Source organism: Aptenodytes patagonicus, chromosome 4 (genome assembly GCF_965638725.1).
Source record: "Aptenodytes patagonicus chromosome 4, bAptPat1.pri.cur, whole genome shotgun sequence".
Lineage (NCBI taxonomy): Eukaryota > Metazoa > Chordata > Aves > Sphenisciformes > Spheniscidae > Aptenodytes > Aptenodytes patagonicus.
The window spans coordinates 27,416,328-27,438,321 of record NC_134952.1 but is presented as its reverse complement, the minus strand read 5'-3'; the positions used below and the strand labels follow the sequence as shown (position 1 = coordinate 27,438,321).

General features: G+C 44.2%; 1 protein-coding gene across 3 annotated transcripts in view; it reads right to left on the bottom strand.

Annotated features, from left to right (window-relative positions):
- The window catches only part of LIMCH1 (LIM and calponin homology domains 1), a 183,350-nt gene extending 162,066 nt beyond the window's left edge, over positions 1-21,284 (bottom strand). The window contains exon 1 of one of the 3 annotated variants that reach the window (XM_076336171.1): positions 21,120-21,284. In XM_076336171.1, coding sequence (XP_076192286.1) covers positions 21,120-21,215 — 96 coding nt within the window. In that variant the 5' untranslated portion in view covers positions 21,216-21,284. The remainder of the gene's footprint in view (positions 1-21,119) is intronic. The other 2 variants (XM_076336173.1, XM_076336174.1) reach the window with 2 other exon arrangements.
- Between the last annotated feature and the right edge of the window lie 710 nt (positions 21,285-21,994).

Sequence of the window (21,994 nt, the reverse complement as noted above, 5' to 3'; positions counted from 1 at the left end):
GTCCAGGAGGGTCACAAAAATGATCAGGGGGACGGAACACGTCTCCTCTGAAGAAAGGCTGAGAGAGTTGGGGTTGTTCAGGCTGGAGAAGAGAAGGCTTTGGGGAGACCTTATTGCAGCCTATCAGTACTTCAAGGGGGCTTCTAAAAAAGATGGCGGCAAACTTTTGAGCAGGGCCTGTTGCGACAGGACAAGGGGGAATGGCTTTAAACTAAAGGGGGGTAGATTTAGACTAGATAGAAGGAAGAGAGTTTTTACACTGAGGGTGGTGAAACACTGGCACAGGTTGCCCAGAGAGGTGGTGGATGCCCCATCACTGGAAACATTCAAGGTCAGGTTGGATGGGGCTCTGAGCAACCTGATCTAGTTGAAGATGTCCCTGCCCACGGCAGGGGGGTTGGACTAGATGGCCTTTAGAGGTCCCTTCCAACCCAAACTATTCTATGATTCTATTAATCAACTTTGTTTATTCAAATTTGTGACTGAGAGTTACTTTGCAAATCTTTTCTTCATGTGTATTTGTCTGCTTGTTTATTTCCTCCCCAATTTATATTTGTATTCAGAAATTGGGTCCTTAGTAACATCTAATGGGTGAACTGAATGGCCATACAGTAGAAGATATCAATAAAGCACAGTCTTTTACTCAAAATGCTTGATGTTGTTCTAATACCACATTAAACAAAACCACAACAGGACTTAGAAAAGTCATAACGCTTTCAGGCAAATGCTGCGAGACCCTAGTCAGAGAAATCACAGGAAAAAAGCTACTAATGAGCCTACAAAAACATACCCTACTGCCCATAACCTCAACCCTAAAATTTTAGGGTAACTAGATAAAGACTGATATATTGTGCCTGTCTTCTGTAAGGCTTTCTGCAAGAGCACCCAAGAAAGCACAGAGGGAGTTAGCCAGCTGCCTTCTTCCACCCTTTACAGAATAGAAAGTCTGATTTTCAGAGATGGGAAACTGATGGTGCTCACACATATGAAGGAATGGAAAAAATAAACAAGCCCCAGATATGATGACCACACTCTTGCCAGCAGGATACAACTACCATCTTTACTGTATTTGGGGCTTTTTCTAGAGCCCACACAAGATAATATCTGGATGAAGTCAGTGCAACAGGCACACTCCAGCTGCAAAAATTCTCTTTCGGGTAGCTTCATTCTGTCAGCTCCTCCCCTTACTTCAAGGTCAGCTACTTCGGCAAAAAAGGTGTATTCTCAGTTTTTCAGAAACCACCTGGACCTACAGGATTTAACATCAAAAGGTATTTTTCTTGGTGCCTGGTTATCAAGTGTCTGCCATGCAACTTTCCACGTTCTCTTTGCCATCAGCAGAAACCTGCACAAAGCTACCTTGTGCTAAAATCTCAAGTTTCTCCTCATTTCCACAAGAGACACTAGCTGCAAGCATTTTCCCAGGGTTCCAGCCAAAACTTTTATTCTGTTTACCTGTGTCCCCATTTGGGAGTCTATCCTCTACTTCTGCCCACTGTCATAGTGCAACTATTGTTCCGAGAGATGATTTCATGCCAACACACCAGAAGAGACTCATGATGTAGACCCTGTACTGCAAAGCCAGACAGATAAGGTTTCCTTTCTGACCAACACTTATCTTACAAAAATGGTAACAGAAGTCTTACAATGGCATCCTAAAACTTAACTTAAATATATAGTTTTCCGATTCCCTGAAGCTTTTATTTGAGATAAGCCAGCTCATGTTACAGTCGCAGCACAAAAGCAGATATAAAAACCAAGCTTCTATCATAACATTTAAAGGGTCACCATGTACTTTGGAAACAGCCAAAATTTTTTTAAAACCTGAAGAGTCTCCAAGGCAAGAGTTATTCTCTGAGATGAGCCAGAAATTTACCTCCTACCTGTATGTGATAGTATCACTTTGCTGTGCCCACAGCCTTCCAAGAATTAGCTGCGGGGAAATGTGACATCACTTTAAATGCATGGTTGGTGTGCCTGTGTACTCACTTGACACGCACCTTCTCTTCAGACCTCCCAGTACCACAAAGAATCACCAGCTAGTAGGACCTGAGTTTATCAACAGTTTGCCTCAAAAATACTTGGCATATTTTACAAGTGAAGGGTTATACATTGAGACAGTGCTGTCCCTAAAACTGCATTGACTTGTACATGCCCAAAGAAGGACTATGGGGACAAAAAAGTAAAAAGGTCAACTATACTGGTTTAGGTTGATCCCAGGTCCCACACCAAATTCCCTATGAATCCTTTATTTTGTTGAATGCCCACTACCTGTGAACATTTAGCACACTAAGTTCAAAACATTGTTGTATTGTGGGTCACACCAGACATACCACTTGGACTCTAAGTCGTCCTACTTCCATAACATAAATCTGCCACAAGATATTTTAGATTTTAGAGAGTTCCAAATGAATACTCTTGTACAGTATACCAAAAAAAAAAGAGAGCATAGTGAGTATTAAATGAATCATTTCAGTTTGGCTTTTCATTCTAACTACAGAAGTTAGTGAAGATGTTATTGAGATAAAGCAGATTTAGACTAGCATAGTGATAGCAAGCAGATCCACTACCAAGACAAACTGACAGAGTAAGCTTCCACAGCCTTTATGACAGACAAATTTTCATCTATTAACCTCCACATGCTGAATTTTCAGGCAAAGAATTCAGACAACCTGAATACCAAGGAACAGATGACTCCACACAACAGGACAGATGTTACTGACTAGTCTGCCCAGCCCTCTCTCCTACCACAGGTCATTTCAAAACTCCTAATGTATGGACTCCTAATTCATCATGACTTCTTCCAAAAAGTGATCATAAGCATGAAAAATGTTATATTCCAGTTGAAAAGCGTATAGTAAGCCAGAAAATTCGTGCTGGACAAGGCCTTTGATCAGCTTTATCCAGGGACGTGAAGACAGAAGGTCTGCAATGCTAGTCAGAAAAGTGCTAATAATTACAGCAGTTTATTATCTGTTAGCAAGGGAAATAAATCACTAGGACTGTATCCTGGTAGGATAAAAAAAGTTTCCTAGCTAAGGGCATTCCAGCCCTGCTTCTTTCCTGTTAGAACAGGTAAGGGTGGCACACAGTCCCAAATCTTGTGACTCAACAGCACCCACGCTGCTCTCTCATTTAGGCTGGTGCCAACTTTAAAGCACACAGTCCAGTGAGGTATGACAGCAATGGAAATGAGAAGACATGAAAAGGAAACTGCCTGAGAATGATAAAGAACAAAGAACCGGTATTAAAACAAGAAAAACTCATTAGGTCACTCATATCACAGGAGACTGAGAGTGAAAGCCTTAGACAGAAACAGTTCAGGCAAGGACAAATCTGGTATTTCCTTGCCTGTATAATTTGTATATAGGCAGCAAAAGTAGGATAGAATTGCAGGGAGTCGAAGAGATGATCTTATATTTCAGCCAGCTACATGGCTTGCTCTGAGATTTGAATACTCTCCTGACTTGTGCCACTGTACTCAGTTGTGTTACTAGTCAAGTCATTTTTATCAAGCTTTTGATAGCTGATGACTAGTCACACGTTGCTCATTTGCTATGAGTGCCTGACAACCCAGCACATGGAAGAGAGCCATAGCCGTGCCTCTATAATGCTACAGAATGCTAAGTACGCAGCAAAGAATACAAGGTCTTAAAAGTCTCAAATTAGCATACAGTCTTGAATCTATTTTCTCCGTACCACAGTCCTGGTACTTACAGTGATGGCATGAAATAAGATTCATGTTTGCAAAGAACTTTTTTGCAAAGATACTGTCGTGATGAGCACTACAGAAGTCCGAGAAAGTAATTCTGTCCTCAGGATTTGGTTTGAATAGCACATAATAAACATGGCATAGAACTGCATGTTGAACAGTAAGGAGAAAGTGAAACACTGAATAGCTGTTCATTACGAGCTGTGCTATTCATTCTGTGCACTAAAGAGATACCCAGAAGAAACACAGCAGTGACCACGTATTTAATATGCATGCCCATGAAGGAGAATTGAGCTTGCAGAGACAACACTATTGTATTATTTTAGCAGGCCTGACCTTGCAAATTTCATCACGTTCTCCAAGACTGAAGACAGAAACTAACACATGTAATTATTCAGATAATTCTTATTTCACTTGTATTTAGCAGTCTTCAGTGAGATCAGATTCTAAGATGCTGGGCACTGTAAGAGTAAAGTAAAAACCTATCTATTTCCCCAGAGAAAATACAGCACACCTCTCGGTAATTTAACATTTTTAAGTTTGTACATGCAATTCAGTCTAACAAATGCCGCAAGCACAGGCCAGGAGATGAAGTACCAAAAGAGTGAACGGTCAGGCAAAGTATATGCTCAAATGAAAAACAGTAAGAAAAAAAAAATTAAGTCCAATGGAAGAAGCTTTCTTGTGCTGTCCTGAAGTCAAATAGCTTGGCTGGGCTTTGGTGGAGACTAAAACTCCAACAGTAGCCCATGCATAGCAGAGATACTCTATTTATACAGCTAACTATCATTTGCATTAGTATTCACTTGTCTTACAGCAGAGCTCGTAAGAAAGTATGAAGCTGGATCTTCTGGTGCTGTATACGTGAAAGCCCTATTGGCGTAGAAAGTCAGGTATGCTCAGAAGAATACACTGAGCCTTCCTCAGCTCTCTGCAATATTATACCAGCTGATCTGTATGGTATTAGAAGCCATCATAATAGATTAAAAAAAAAAAAAAAAAAAATCAATGTACTTGTACATTGTAAAACCACAAATAATTTCTTTTTGCATAGCAAACAGCTAGTTCTTCATCCTTTGGGTTATGGAATTTACTTCTGTTAACCTAACTTAAAGCCACAACAAAAGGGAGCAAACTGACCTACGGCCAAGTTAGTCTTAGCACACCAAATTTCCAAGGCAAAATTATAAGTCTCCTGAAAAAGTTTAAGTATATAATCTTACAGTAACAACAACAATCATCAAGAAACCAGAAGGAGTCACTATCTAAAGTTACAAAACTTATCCTAACATCAGAGTGCTAGAAAACAAAGCTAGTGGATGCCTGGACTCAACAAGGAAAGAAGCCACCACCAATGATGGAAATGCAAAAAAAATGTGGTCTTTCAAGACACTCACTTACGCAATCTTCCAGTCAGGGACTAAATGATTAAAGAGCTCATCTCGAGCTAGAATCTTGACTCCAGCCTGGACCACTGTCAAAGGCTGTCAAACTCCAGGCAAAATTGGTAATAGACATATTACATAGGAATCTCTGTAGGCTACTTTATAAAACTATAATTGAAATGAAAATGGAAGCAAAGTGGTGGGCTTTTGGATGCTGATGTGCTTTGGGTTTGTAGGGCAAGGCTGGCAGTTTTTACTTTAACTGCAAAAAAACAGAGGCTCAGAAAGCCATGTTCCACTCCCACTTCCACCAAGCTTAGCTGGATCATCTGCTTGGTCTGCAATGTGGCTCTAAACCTATCCTTGGGATAGCCAAGTACAAGACAGTACAAACAGAAGACATGGGATTAAAATTCTTTGGTCTTTGAGAGAAAGCTGGACACGTGAACTCAGTCTCCCATTTAAGAAAAAAATCCATTTCTCAGTACTCACCTAGTAAGTCTTTCTGCTGATGACATTTAAGTAAGCAAGTCAGTTTTTATAGTCTTCAGTTTCAAGAAGATGAACCTTTTGATTACAGACATGGTAGCAGGAATTATTTTTTTTTTTTTAAATAGGATTTAACATTATTCTGTCCTTCCAGAGACAGAATTCTGTTGCGTCAGATCACACTCATGAACACACACCTGCTTTTCCAAATATAAAATGGGCTGGTATTTGAAATTAGTAGTGTCTTAAATCAAAGTCAGTTAAGTCTAAGAATACAACACATATCAGCTGAACAGAGTATTGGAAATTTATCTCCTGTTGAAAGGGACATCAGTTCTTTTGCCCTTTTATTCATAGCTTTGTTCTTTCTAATAATGAAAACCACCTTTGTTTTTCTCCTTTCACACCCATGGTTAGCCCACGAGAGAACTGCTCACCAGAAGCATATCAAATTCATTCGGTGCACTCTGGCAGCACGATAAATCAGAACAAATTGATGAGCCTAGGGAAAGGGTATTGGTATGATAAAAATTAAGGGGTTATCACAATTCTTTCTAGAATTGCACAGAACATTACAGACACAATGTGTGAATAGGTGTCACTGGAGCTGAAGTCAGATGCAGACCATGAGAGACCAATACATATGCTTAACATTCTCTTCATCATGCAAGAGATCCAAGCCCAGCAAGAAACGTATTAGAAAAGAAACAGATGTGGTGAGAGCACGCACCCCAGAGTTCTTCCTTTTACTTGCTTATCAGCAGCAAAACCACCTGCATAAGGAAACAAAGCCTCTCCATCCAGCCTGGACCAGTGCCAAGACAAACTAAGCTACAGATGCAAAATAGAACTGATTCTTGATTTTAATTACAGGAGGAATGCTCGCACCTTAGCTTAAAACTGGAGCTCCTAAACCGTAAGACACAAGTTACTTCCGCGTGACTGCCGAGCAGCAGAGAAGCAAGAAGAATGGCCATTCAAGCACCAAGTGTCCCCAAAAAACAGAGTACTCTCCTCTAGCTACACCCAGCCCAACCGTGCTGACAAGAACCACTGTTGCCACCTCCACGAGAGAGGAGGATGCCAGGTCGGAGGGACACCACCTGCACCTTCAGCACTGTCAGAAGGCACTGGCAACCAGTGCTACCATCACCACCATTACAAGAACTGTCTTCCCAAGACTGTGCTACCCATATGACCAAATTTGGAAACTGCAATAATCATCTTCAGGGAGTGAACAATACAAACACATGCTGAGGGAGACCTTCTTGTTGCTTACAGACTTCACTAAGTGTTCAGGGAACAGTTGTATACAGAGCCCCAAGAACACACACACATGATATCTGTGGTGCCCCAAGAACAAGCAAAGCTGAACAAAGTCTGGCTTTTAAGGTTTTGGCTTGAAAAATACTGTAGGGGAGGGGGAAAGTTAGAAAAAGGAGAGTATGTATGGCAAGTCTTTACTCTTTGCCCGCGGGACAATGAAGCTGGAACTCTAAATATGAAGGATGCAGGGCAAATTAAAAATTTTAAGCACTGTATAATGACTGGTTTAATGGGTCTGCCAAACGACGACACACTCCCGGCAAAGAGTTCTGGCTGCAGAAAGCCCTTAATCCGAATGAATAACTAACTGGGAATAATGTCAGCAAAACAGCTGTCAGGATGAAACGCTGTTCAAGTTGACTAAAGGAACAACCGCCTAGAGCTGGAAAGCAGTATGTTCAGCCCAACCTCGAAGCAAAAGAGCAGGAGCTGACACCACAGTTTAACTAACATCTGCCTCCACCACCACCTTCTACCTTAAAAATGGGAGTATGAAGGAGGAAGAGAAAAGCAGCAAAGCAAAGAAGCAACTGTTCTCTTCAGAAACACAGCAGTGTAACTCTGGAATGAATTTGAGAGTTATCCAAGTCTCTTCCAAAGAGAAGATGAGGCAAGTCAGCACCTATCTGTACTCAATGCTTCTCACTTTCCACTAAGGTGCAAAGGGATACTAAAGACTGGCACAGAGTAACTGTTCAGAAAAGAAACAACTTCACAGAAACTATGTACCAGAGGAGCTCTATCAGGCTCTGCCGAGCAGCTTAGTGAAGGTAGAATTGCTATCCTATATTTCCAGTAGAAAGAGCTGCATCTCCCCTGCATCATGATCCTGACTCCAACCAGAACTCCCCAGAAAAATAAAAGGATTTTACAGTGGATTAGAAATGCCTGATCTAAGTTATATCTTCTGAAGTGCCTATCTGTTACAGGTTGCGTTCTCTTGATGCTCTTTGTCCAGACTCTGCTCCTCCTCATCTCTTCCCTTCTCTCAACTAAATTGCTTAACCTTTTTTTCCTCTATATCATATTTAGACTGGCTTGTCCAAATGATAAGACAGTATAAGATTATTCATCAGAAGCTCAAGGCATAGCAGTTGCTCTGAGCCAAGACCTTACCTACTTGGTTAAGCTCCAACGTACAGCACAGGAAATAAGAGATACTGCATTTCTTACCTAAGAAATATACTCTGATTCCTATGATGGTGCTTGCAGTGGCAATGCAGCTTTATCAGTCCTTCAAAACACCACCAAAAAGAAGGGCCCATTCAGAAACCCAGGAACAAGTCTGGAAGAAAAACCTTGAAGCTATATGCACCAGAAGATAGGAAGATACAAGGAGGATGGATGACCAACTACACACAAATTATTCAAGTGAGCTTGCAATAGCCATTCCCCTACATAAGGATATTTAAAGCACTTAGGGCACATAGGATGCAGACAGCTGGCAGCATACATGTGACAGATGCATCAAGTGAGTGCCTTTTGCAACCTATACTGCTCTGCATTAACAGATGGGTTACTGGGCAGCCATTTACAGACAACAAAATCCCCCAACCTTGCCCACACAAACAGCAAGTAAAATGGCCCAGAGCCCTCTAGTCAATCAAAAGTCAGATTTGAAATCAGATGGGTTGTTGATGAGCAAGAAAGAGGCACTTTGATTTATTAGCAAGAACAAAATCATAATTCTCCTAGTTGTATTAGTCCAAATAACCTGTCACTGTGCTGGGAGTGAAAGAGCTATAGTTACCACACTCTAGAAATTCCCAAATGCACTCTTTCCCTCCAACAGCCTCATTAGACTTCTGACAGGAAGAAATCACAGCTCTGAGGAGCAGAACAAGTGCACAGGCCAACAAATACTGCTTTGAGCTCAGTCATTTATAAGACACTTTCATGGCAATCCATAAATGCAATTGGTTGTGGAAGAATTGTCAGACAGCAGCTCCTTCTGTCTCATGCCATTGTCCTAAGGAAATCTGCTGCAATACACCTCTGGGCAACACAGGACACGACTGTACACAGTTGGAGTGACTTCTCCCCTCGCCAGAAGCTTTCTACATTGTAGAAGAGCCATTTTTCTAACTTGCTTTTTGTTGAAGAAATGAAAGCTTCTCCTCAAAGTAAACAGAGTACCAGCAACAGTTTTTGACATGCGTAGGCATCTCAACTTTGTTGACTCTATCACATCTGCTTCACCAACCACTTATACCTTGCATGCAGTTGCAGTTTTAAGTCTAAAGCACTCTCCCTCCCCACCAAATACAAAAATAGGAGCTTATGTTTTGCTGTCTCCATACCTTTTCATGTATGAGATGCCTATCTTTTCCCGCTCAATCCTAAAAGAAAACTTTAACCTGGTTGGGGTTGCACACACTGGAAATGTTCACTGCCCATAGCTAACACTGACAGCCTCTTCTCCACTAGCACTTTTTCCAACAGCACCTATTTACTGGGAATACTGGAGCCCACTTCAAGCTGCAGGGAACTGTCACTTTGATGCTTCATATTGGAGCTCCCCATCCCGTACAAAGGCTGCCACGACTGCTACTTCTGGAAGTCAGCTCCTCCTAGTCACATAGCCCTGTACCCCAAGCATACAGTGATGGGATACTCCCCTTTCCCTACACAGAGATCCCCCTTACACTATTCCTTCTCTTGGGAGATACCAAGAGACAGGAAAAATGCAGAAAACAAAAGCTTTCAACACAGTTTGAGATTGCACCACTTCCAAGAAGCCTGCTCTGGCTTTGATCTATTGATTTCAAGGCCCTTAATGTGGGAAGCTGAAATGCAAGTTTTCTCCACACAATTCTAAAATAAAACAGAAAACCCAGTATGGCACTGGAGAATTAAGCGCTGCACTGAAAAACTAAGAAATATTGAGGGGGGCAGAAAAACCACAAATACCAGATCTGCCTATAACCAGAATATGCACTCAAGAGTCTCGGTTGAAATCCAAAAATAAAAAGTAGAGAATTAAAACTATTATTCAGCAGTGCTACATCAGAGACACTACCTAACTACAATGAGTGGAAATTAATGGAAAAAATCCCACAAGCACTGGTAGACAAGTTTTCTATTAAATCTTACTGGAATGTCACCTCAGAGCTACCCCTGTGAATTTTCATTAAGTTATCCCACAGCTATCTACAACAGTTTTGCTTACTTTCTCCCCTGAAGCTACTCACAAGAAACAAAATGAGGGAAAGGAATGAAGTAGCAAAGCATTTATTACCGAGATGCATTTTTCAAGGCAAGTATGGATCTTTTTGTTTAGGATACTCTGAGAAGGCTCTAGCACCAACTGCAGTGCATCCTTCATATGCGAGGCTGGAATAAATCCAGTTTGATGTTCGCCTTTGAAGAGCACCCATACCAAGTGAACCTCTGCAAATCTAACTGGGGGACTGCTTCCTGGGAGAAAATAATCATTGAAAGATAAGCGAGGGAGGTGAAATTACTTTGCAGCTTCACTAGCTTTATTTTTAACACCCTGCTCCCTTTACACTCATCTCCTCAAAGGGAATATCTAAACCCTCAGCTGTGCTGTGCCAATCTAAGAGGCTCTGGATGCCAGGAACCGCAACGCAACAGCCACCGCCTCCACTTTCAGAAGTGGCCACGTGCCTGGGCTGTTTGGAGGGAAAAACGTAACATTGCCTACAGCCTGCACCTCCAGCAGGCAGAAGTGCCCACCTTGACAGAAAGCACCCATCAGCCCAGCACCCTCGGCAGAGGAGCGACATGGGTAGAGTGGCACTGATCTGAGGGAAGGAGAAAATAAGGCCCCAGCAAGACTGAAGATCTGCATGTTCATAATTAAAATGTTTTGAGCGTATTTTTGCTTCTCTTCAGAAAAGACAAGCTGTTTCTAATAAAGGATCATTTGAGTCGCTTGAACTTTGCTGATTTATGAGTTTTTTCATGTTATTCCAAAACTGAAGGCCCCCCTTGCTGAAATAAAAATTGGTTTTGGGAGGGGTAGGATGTTAGGCTAAGCTTTTATATGATTTCTTTCAATTCAGAAGAGAGTCACCTTTATGACTCACCAATTCTGACACCTCCTTTTTCTTGCCAGTGTAATTTTTTCTGGAAAACAGTTTATTTTCTTGGCTGTCGTTAATTGATCCAAACACTGGCAGAAGACAGACACCGTACATGCATGCTCCCAAATCAGGACTTTCCTTTTTCCAAACCACAACTTTAAAAAACCAATTCATCAGAATCAGGAAAACGATAAACAGAAAAAACACTTATCTAGCTGCTGTCATTTTTTTTTCTATTTAGATTAGATATTTACAGTTATGCTTCTGGACTGAAAGAAAGTTTCCAAAGTTGTTTTTGTTGCCACAATACATGCAAGTTAGCCCACTGAAATGAATCACAACAATTGCACGGAAACAGAGCCAAGGGATTCAGCACTGAATGCCCTGGCACACTGGGCATCCCTGCCCATGCCGGTCTGACAGAGGTGAGGCGGTCGCTTCTGCCTCTCCTCATTCCTCCCTCCCCTTCCCCAAACCCAGTCAGAAAATGCTCATTGACAAATAGCAGACTTTAGCTAACACACCATGTCTCCTTTTTGTATTGGAAAAAAAATTGGAAAATCTAAGAAAAACTGTTAACAAAGGCAAGCAGTTAATAATACTTAAAACAAAGAATTATGCAAGAAAATTTGGGGGTGGGAGGGGAGAGGAGACTTCAGTGCTTTTCCTCAGACACTGAGGCTTTCTCTGACAGCAGACTGAAGAAAAATCTCTTATTTAAGAATTTTCTAGATTAGTAAAGTAGGCATTTGGATGAAGGACTTTCAGAGTTTGTTTGGGAGAAGATGGAGGGGAGTACCCAATACACCCATGTCAGGTATAAAACATGCATCACTGACATTCAAGAAATTAAATTATTATGAGTTCCACAATTTCCTATAATATTTATACGCTATTAAAGACTGAAGTGATAGGTTTGGATTTGGGGCTTACATTTGTTTTAAGGCATTGTAGGACAACCTCTCAATTCCACCAGAGCCACAATCTTCTGCTGTGATACAACAGCCTAACGTAGCTCTGTGCATTTCATGGAAAACAGTGCTTGCAAAGCAAAGCACCACAAAGAGATTTTAACCTCAGCTCCCTGTCCTCTGTAGCTGTGCAATCATTCTGCTCCCGCTTGAAATCAGTTATTTAGGGGCATCAGCCTCCACTTACGCAAAAGCAAGACTGTGCTTCTCAAGTCAGAGCAAAGGTTACAGTCATCTGTGCCAGTCTGTGGCCTGCTCCTGAAGTACAAATTCATCTGAGTTTCTTGGCCTTCTGGTTTTAGTGGAAAGGTCATTTGGAGCATTTTTCTGCCACTCTGGAAATGGAAAGTTCCAATACTGGAAGATACACTTTTCTTCATCTTCAGTTCACAACTTCTCCTTTCAAGAGTCCTATCCTGTGTAAGGGACTTCACATGATGCAGTGCTATCAGGTATTACCAATACCGTATGTTAAAGCCCTTGACCTGCACTTTTGCTGAATGTATCGGATCTAAAATAAATTTTGGGAACTTTTCTGTATTAATCTTTTTAGAGATTTCAGCTCCTCACTGTTGGCGAGAAAAACCTGAATCACAGCAATGTGTGATCAGAGGAACAGAAGGGAGGTAACAGCCTAATTTATCTTTTAAATTATACTGTAATCCAGCCAGAGAGTTGATTGCTCATGATTGCAATACTGTACTGAGATCCACCCATGCCTACAGGAAAGGAAACAACAGGGAATGTATTTACAGTCTCAGGATGAGGACTCCTGGTTTTTTGCACTATATAGAGTATGTGCAGCCACTTTCCCTATAGCCTGTAGATAACCGGAGGGCTGGGATTCTTCTGAATCTCATGGGAAGGTCAGATGGAGGTAGGGAGATTTTTGGAGGCTGGAATAGTATAGGGAAAAGAAATCACAGAATTTTTCCTTTCATGCTGTTCCTGAAACTCACTGTGGGATCACATAGTGCAAAAATCCCTGTCTGATTTCCAGCACGAACCAGGATCATGGAGAAAATTCTGTGAAGGAGAGATTAATGAAGAGCATTTCCCCCTTACCTTAGTCATTCAGCCGTACAAAGCAGAATTAAAGAATTGCTTCCCCTGCCTCCACCACGCTGCTCCTTAGCCTGTGAAGTGCTCTGTGAATCACTGACAACGACGCCAGAGCCAAGAAGCCACAGCAGTATTATTTTTCAAGATCTTAGTTTGTCAAAGTTGATTTCAAAATCAAGCTGTCTTTGATACTAGGCACAAGACCTCAAAACAGCAGAAACCAGCAAAATGGGCAAATGAAGTGGATTGTCTCCTTTCCTCACCAACCAAGAAGTCACTAGACTATTTTAAGTCTATTTTAACATCAGATGCAAGTTCTATTATTAACTCTATCATTAAGCTAGCCATTCTGCTAAGGTAAGGATTACCAGCAATAATCATCATATACACACATACAATAAAAAAAACTAGTGAACAGTAGCAAGTTACACTAGAACTGAGCAAAGTGACTATCAAGGTAGAGGATTCTTAAAACCAACTAATACCACAAACAAAAAACTTCTTAAGGATTTAGCATCTGAATTCTCAAGAATTAAGCCTGCACATCATCTTCTCGAGATCTGAAAAGCAAGGGAAATAATTTTAATTCCTTACTGGTCAATTATAGCAGTACACAATGAATTAAATAACAAAAGAAAAAAAGTCTCACCAAGCCAAGGAAATCAGTCGTATTTACAGTTTTCTAAAATAAAACAGGTTTAGCAAAAATAGTTAGTTTGGAAGCCAAACATATTTTACACTGCCTTGAGGAGTTTCTACAAAGGAAACTCAGTAGCATACCCTGAAAATGCCTGCCGTAAGCCATAGGAGTTTTGCTTTTGCATAGAGAAGGATCTTGTTCATGTAAACAGGCTCTTAAGCACTACAATAATATAAGCAACAAATAAAGTAGCATTGAAAATAAAATTAAGTGATGTTCACTCACCCACTGTCAAGAAGTCATAGATGCACAGAGTAATTCAGGTTGGTAGGGACCTCGGAGGGCCTCTAGTCCAACCTCCTGCTCCATGCAAGGGCAGCTCTCAAGTCTGACCAGGCCGTTTCCAGCTTTGCCCAGTCGGGCATGAAATCTTCCAGGGATGGTGATCTCCCAGCCTCTCTGGGCGACCTGCATCAATGCTCAACTGGCCTTGCAGCGAAGAAACTTTTCCTTATGCCAAGTCATAACCAACCCTATTTCAGTTTATGACAAGTATCTCACCCTCCTGCCACATACCTCTGCGAAGTGCCTGGCTCCGTCTTCTCAAAAACCTGCCCACAGGTGCTGGGAGGCTGCTGCCATGTCCCCACAAAGCCACCTCTCCTGAAGAAGCCCAGCTCCGTCAGTCTCTCTCTCTCAGGGCAAGTCCTCCAGCCCCAACGAGCCTGGGGGCTCTCTGCTCAACTCCTTCCAGCTTACCAATGTCCCTCCCGCACTCTGGGCCCCAAAACTGGATGCAGTCTTCCAGGTGTGGCCTAGCAAGTGCCAAGCAGAAGCAACCAACTATGTCCATCAATCTGCCGGCTCCAGAATAACCATAAAGGGCTAACCTCTCCTCCTGCCAGGACACTGCAGACTCATGCCGAGCCTGTTGTCCCGCAGGTCTCCCCAGGTCCTTTCCAGCAGAGCTGCTGCCCCAGCGGTCACCCCCCACCCTGTCCCAGGTACAGGGAGTACACTTATTCTGTTTATAAAACAAAAGGCAGTAATACGCAGGGTTGGTTGGGGTTTTTTTTCATTTTAAGCTGGGGTGTGTAATAGTTCTTCACATTCTTACAAGGCTGTCTCGAGGACACACACTGAAGCCCTTTCCCCTGAGACAGCAATTAACATAGCTGGGAGAAGTTTCAGCTATCAATTTTGATGTTATGTTATTGGTGCCATAGTAGCTGTTGTAGTCATTGTGATCTAAGGGACTGAGCGGGGCAAGGAAAGACAGTACTTTCTTATTTAAATGATATATTGGGAGGAGAAGGAGGGAAAGCTTAGATCTTCAGAGTCTGCATACCAAAACGTTCATACCTTCCCCCTATGCAGCTGCCCTTTTAAATGACACTTCACCCCTATAAATCTTACTTTTTCTGTAACCTTATTTAAAAACTGTTCTTGTTGGGATGCTTGCAGAGAACACACAGAAGCATTCATCCATGGATGAAAAGCTTCTAGACTGGTAGCTTTTCCAAACAAAAAGTAATACAGTTTTCATAACCTGTTGTAGAATAACACTTCTCAGATTGGCCAACACATTTTAGAAGCCAGAAAACAATTCTGCTGTATCAGTCTGCTATTTATCCTCCATACTTGGGAAAAGATTCCACCTTCCTTTCTAGAGGACCAATACTTAAAAAATAATAATTAAAAGATGTAGTTAACACTAGCAGAAAAAGTGCAATGAGGTTACATAGCTGCGTTAACTGATCTTCATCACCAACTGCATAATGGCATTCCAGACTGGCGTTAAGGGCAGATCTTTTACCTATTTTAAAATTTCAGTACTGAAAGGAGAAATTAATTCAGTTTTAAGACAATTAACAGCTCAGTCCGGCATTTCCTGACATTATCCCTTTATCAATAGCATTGCTGTTCTGATTATTCTCACCCCAGTGCCAAGCGCTACTTGTAACATGGCTTAAACGGATCTCATGACAAGGGAATTGGGTCCATGTATACAGGACAGGAGGTTGGCTGCCAGGCAACTGGGAGAGGAAAAAATTTCTAGAAGGTGGTAGTCTGACAGGGTCAGAGAGTTTGGGCGGGTTCTTCTACCCACTTTAAATCAATTTAGTTTCATTCCACTGAATGACTAACTTAGCCAGAATGAAGAGCATCCCATCTGCCCTGTCTGCAATCCCTAAACACTGCCCACCGGAGATGTAGAGATAGCAGTGAAGAATTCATTTCCAAGTCCAGTCACTATAACCACAGTAAAGTTATTCTGCATTCACATCCATCTAGGACCAGAAGCCTTTTGACTCTTCATGGTTGTTTCATAGACACTGTGGGAAGGATTCATGTGGCCTAACTTTAGCTGACCACAAATCAGACAACTTGTCTAAGCCATTTGCACAGGTTTCTTCTAGTCTGAGAATACACTTGCTCACTTTAATAAATTCATTCCCAATACATTATGTAAAGTATATAGGTAAGACACTCTTCCAGCAGAAGAAAAAAAAAGAAAAAAATAAAGAAAGGCTAAATGCTGAGAAATTTGAACTGTAGGCACTGCTTGGAGGCTAATTCAACAACTTTCCTACAATATTTGATCAATAAAACCATGCAGTCTTAAAGCTTAGTGCATCATTCTATACTTAAATGGTTGTATTCAAATACTCTCACGGGCAGCCGGACTGCCTTCTCTGGAACTGCTCACTGGAGAAAATGCTTCTTGGATTTGATCCACTCCTATCCAAGTAACAGCAAGACTGCAGTGGCACCCAAAGGTCCCAGTCTGGCTAGAGGCACCACCATTCTAAGAACTGTATCAATGTCCGGTGGAACTACAATGCCTATTCAAGGATCTTAACATCTACTCTTCCTTTGCTTTGAAGCTGATATCTACACATATTTGGAAATAGAAACACTCCTGTGGGACATAGGTTACTTGTGTAATCTGTGAATTAGTTAGCTTAATCAATACTTTTCATCAAAAGAGCTTTATCTCTGATGTTCCTCAAAGTGAGGGCACCCCAGTTAGTGTCATTCCACATTTTGAAGGTCATATAAACAAACTTGTGTATTTCTCAAGTTGCAGACCCCCCCAGCAGATTTTCCAATGAAGTCCCTTCATCAAGTAGACAAGATTTTGTCAATTAACTACCTTCATCCCCTTTGAAGTTATGTTTTTGCAATGGGAGCCATAAGCCTCAGTTCTCTCGCACTTCGTCCCCACAAAGGAGAGACACCCTAAAGAAACGTTGTTTCCAGACTACCTGGCACAAGACAGTCACATGAAGTTCATTTGCCTCAGTCACTTTCCTGGTTTGATACCCCTCATACTCTTTCACAGAGAGGGTGGTGAAGAAGTGGCAGGCCTATTCTGCTGTATGATGTGACACATCCAGAAGCACTTAGAAATACACCTAGCCCCACCACTTCTCCAAGAAGCGATGCCACTGCTACCAACTCAAAACTGCCACCTTCAATATGGAAATCTAACAGAGGTAAGTGTTCTGCTAGAAGGAAAAAATAAAATAACCCCCACACACTCAGCAAACCCCTCTGGCTGGCAAATTTCTCCTTAAGAAGAGAATTCTCATAAGGGAATATATATATAGAAGAAAAGTAGTGGACTTCTTATAAGTTGATGGGTTTTAGCCTATACACATCGAGAAGGAACAGCAAAGTCAAGCGCTGACCATAGGGGACAGAAAAACATGACTCGTTTATTATTACCATACAACTACAAGGGAAGCATTCTTATCAGCTGGCAAAGTTTCTAAGGAATATAAGTCTACAGAAAAGCCATCCCTAATTGAACCAAGTCTCAACAATGAGGAGAGAGCATATTAATGAGGCAAGGCTAGGAGGTGCGATGAGGAGATAACAATACCCTTAGGAGTTACACCAGTATTAAATGCGACTTTATTACTGTATTACTTTCTTACGAATCTCTGCAGCAAGAATATAACTCTGTTTATACAGATGTTCTTTCAACCATCAGTTATTCTAGTTTAAACACACATACAGGGAACCTTGACATTTTAAAATTACAGGCCATTAGATTAAATTAGATTTGTTATTTTGCTGTAGTAACCCACTAGGCTTTACAAGGCTGATATATTCTTTCAGTGAAACTGAGATGCTTTAATTGAAACAAGATACCTCACCTTTAATAATGCAGATTGATGTAGCACTCTCACAGGGTTTTTCATTTGGTGCCTTTATTTTAATTCCTCTGAGTGCTACTAATACGGTTTATTTTATCATTAAGAGGGCATTCTTCACTTAAGTAGCACATGCCAAGTTAAAATAGTAGGACTGGTTTACTATTACACAGAGGGAAGCACGGTTGATATTTGTGCAAAATTAAATACGTGTGCAAGGCTGAACTCCTGTTTCCTACCCAAAGTGACTTGCGATCAAAGCAAAAAGTCCACAGAATTCCAAAATCTCACCTTCTGCAACATACAGATGACACCAAATCTATCACCACTCAAAATACTCTCTTACAAAACACAAACTGTTAAATATATAAGCAGCTTCGCAGTAAGAGTCAGAGCTCTGGCCCTTTTCCCTGCTCAGCGGAACACCGTAGTGCTACTGGTTCAGAACTCCAGTGAGAGACAAGAGGATTATTATGAGGGTCCATCCAAACTTCAGTGCAACTTAGACTTCCCTATCCTGCAGCATCCAGATTAAACTGATGTTGGCAGAGGAAAAAGACGACTTCTGGCACCCAGAAGACCTGCTCTGGTGAAAGGTCACAGACCCAAGGAGTAAAGACCCCTAAGACCTCTGGACCAGAAGAAGGGAAGTACCTCGATCCTTGCAGATCTAGACATTCATCACTTCGTGTCTTGGCTCCCCATCTGTAAAAAGAGGACAGCCTCCCTTTCCAGCCCCACCAGAGGAGAAATGCACTGCAGACCACAGGGTGGATTCCTGTCAGTGCTACACAATGGTGACAGTGCTCACATGAGGATTTAAACCAGATGGGAATCGAACTAGCGAGTCACACAATCATTAGAAATAAAAATACACAGCACGCTCAGAGTTTTCAATCTGTCCATTTCTGCTTTAATTTCCTTGCGTGGCACTATTTTACAGCCTAAGACAGGTTGTAAGCTGTCTCACACTGCTAACATCCTCACTAGCCTGTCTTCTCCATACTAGGGAGGTCCACCAGCCCTGCTTGCAACCATAATGGTTTCTTTTATTTTCAGTTGAGAGAGATGTCATTTTAAATGGTCAGAAGCGAGCTGGAAGACACAACACACTGGACATTTGCTAACATCTCTAGGCCAAAGAATAAATTGGTGAGAGACAATTACAGAGCCAGCTGAAGCAGATGGGTCTAGTAGCCAGACACAGCATGATCCCTATTTCTGGTTTTCACCCAAATCAATAGGGCTTGGCACACTGAATGTTGATACCTGTAACATTCCTCAATTTTTTATTTCTTTTTAAGATTGACATTGCTTTGCAGTAATTTTGGACTAATGTGTCAAGTTCTGCATAATTCGCTCAGTCCAAATCATCCAGACTTAGAACAGTGAACGCTGACCAGATTTTTGGAAGAGATAATAACCCTCATGCTCCAGAGCTTAAGCCAAACTGGGATTAAAAGGAAATATAATGTGTTAGGCAAATTAAGCCACATTTGCTTCACTGGCAGCTTCTTCCTCCTTTCTCTTAGCAGGAGCATCCACTCTGGCCATTGCTGGAAAGGCAGATACTTCCCTCTCGCACCACAGCCATGGTGATGCTCCAGGCTCCCAAGGCAAGAGGACGGTGGCAATAGTAACAGCACATTACAGCTTTGTCATTCATGCATCGAGCAGATTAAGAAAGTGAAGGACGAAGCACAACAAGTTATAGGCAGCTTCCTTTGTACACATGGACCTCTCGGGCCTGCATGGAGGGTACAAGGAGGTAAGAGCCCTTCTGCCCTGCTCACCAGGCCCTGGGTTGCACAGGAACAGGCGCGAGACCTCCCGTCACGGTGAACTGCGGAATAAACTGCCCAAGAGGGAAGTTTCCGCCTGACCCACAAGTTTCTGCTCTTATACAGGAAGACTTATAGTCCCTTAATTATTATCACGCCTGGAGTGATTGCTGGCAGCTTCATTACCTACAGAGAATTGCTTCGCCATCGAGTTCTTGGCTTCATTGGCAGAACTCATGGTCACAAGGTATTTTATGTACCATACATATGACGGAGTCATGTGCCTCTCTCTTAGTCCTACAGAAGGCTATATAGAAACCACCATATTCATCTTCCCCAGACAATCGGTGATTACACGCACTTCACTTCTCCTCTTCCAGGCTGCATACTCACCTTTCCTTGGCACAAAAGCCCTTCTTTTCACGTTCCTCATTGTTCTTCTGCCTCTGGTCCTACACCAGCCAGCTTACTGTGTCAGTACCAATTCCCTGAAGCCTGACACAGCATTACCTTTCCGGCTGATATTGGAGTGAACCATTACGGTCTGAAATTCCCAGGGCTCCAGGGAATCTTAAAGTCACAACAATTTTAACAAGAGTTTGCCTAACCACTGTCAGAAAACAGAATCCACCGAGGCTTACTAAAAGCTGCAGATTAAATTCCAAGCCTGCAGCTGAAGGGAGCTGTTACCCTGGTATCTGGGTTTATACCACCTTCACTCATGTTCTGTACCAGCAATCAGATGAAGAGCTATTTAAAGTGTCTCTATTGTTACACGCCAAAATATTTAACTATTAAATTTCACCCGCCACCTGCCTGTCTTTGCATTTTATGGCACGAGCAAACAGCAAGCAGATCTGCTTTTCTGCCCTGCCTGAGGAGCGAGACTGAACGTTTCTCCTTGGCTCGGCTGAGCGACGGGAGAAGGGGCTGCGGGGGAGCTCCCCCGCGGAACGCGCTGCCCCAGGCCCCCCGTGCGCACCCCCCCACGCCGCAGCGGTGCTGACCCGCCCCGGCCCGCCTCTCCGCGCACTGCGGAGCGTTACCTGCGCGGCCGCGGCCACCACCCGCGGGAGAAGGGAGCTGGAAGGGCGCAGGGCCAGAGGTTTCCCCAGCAGAGCGGGAGGCCCTCGCCGCCCCCGGGACGCCGCGGCTGGGAGCCCCGCTAGGGGGACGCGTCCGCGCCCGCTCCGCGGCTCCGCGCACCTGCGCGGCTCCTGTTTACGGCCGCCCCGTTCATCCCAACCCCGGGGGCGGGGAGGGGAAATGCGATTAAGAGATTAAGTTTGGAAGAGATGCGCAGGGGGGAGGGGGGCAGGGATCCATCCAGAGGCGCGCACGCTGCGCGGGGGCTGAGCAGCGGCTCGGAGGGGCCCAGTCGCTTTCCCGCAGCGAGCAAAGCTGGGGAGGGCGGCAGGGGGCCGGAACGGAGCTCGGCGCGGAATAAAATGCCTACAGACCCCGCGTAAGAGGGAGGGAAGGACACCGGGTCGCCCCGATGGGGGTCAGGCGCCCGCACCCCTGCCATCCCGCGGTCTTACCTCGATCCACTTCTGAGCCTCGGTGAAGGCCAGCTCAGGTTGCGGGGACTCGGGGGGAGGCTGAAGCTCTCCCAGCTCCAGGCCGGGACTGGCCATCTGCAGGGCCCCGGCGCGCCGCGGCTGCGGCGGGGGAGCAGCCAGGCACCGAGCCGCCAGCCCGAGGTGAGCCGCGGCGGCAGCGGGGAGACGCCGGAGACCGCTGCCTGCCTCTCCCTGCCTCGCAGCCGCCGAGGCGGGGGCCGGGGGCGGCGGCGCTCTGCAGCCCGGCTGGCTGCAGCTCGCCTGCGGTAACCTCTCTCCGCCGGTGCCCCGTCCGCCCGCCCTGCCGGCTCGGTCCTCCCTCGCCTGCCGCCCCGCCCGCCCCGCCGGCGGAGCGGAGCTGCGCTGAGCTGAGCTGCCAGCTAAAAATAAAACAGACGGGCGAAGCCGCTTTGCCTTCAGCCCATGCAAATGCCCGCGCCGCCGCCTCCCCGCCGCGAGCATCGCATCGCAGGCGGCGCTGCGACTGGGGGGGGATGGGGGGCGGCGGGGGCCGGGCACCCCTCGGGGCGGGGGGACGGTGGCGGTGGCAAGGCCCCCCCGGCTTTGGGGGGCAGCCGATCCCCCCACCCCGCGGCTCCTGGAGGGCACGGAGGCGCCCGTGCACGCGGCGAGCTGCTGGTTACGGCTGTTGCATTGAACACCTTAAGATTAATTAACGTTATTGCACGAAGCACCTGAGAGCCTCCAGCCCCCCGCGGCGGGAAAAGGCTTTGCTCCCCCGCCCAGACCCTCGGACCCGGGGGCCGTGGGGCTCCTGCCCCAGGAGCGGGGCCCCGGCAGGTGCCTCCGACGCCTCTGCAGGCGTCTCCTCCTGTTGCTAAGGGGTGAGCGTG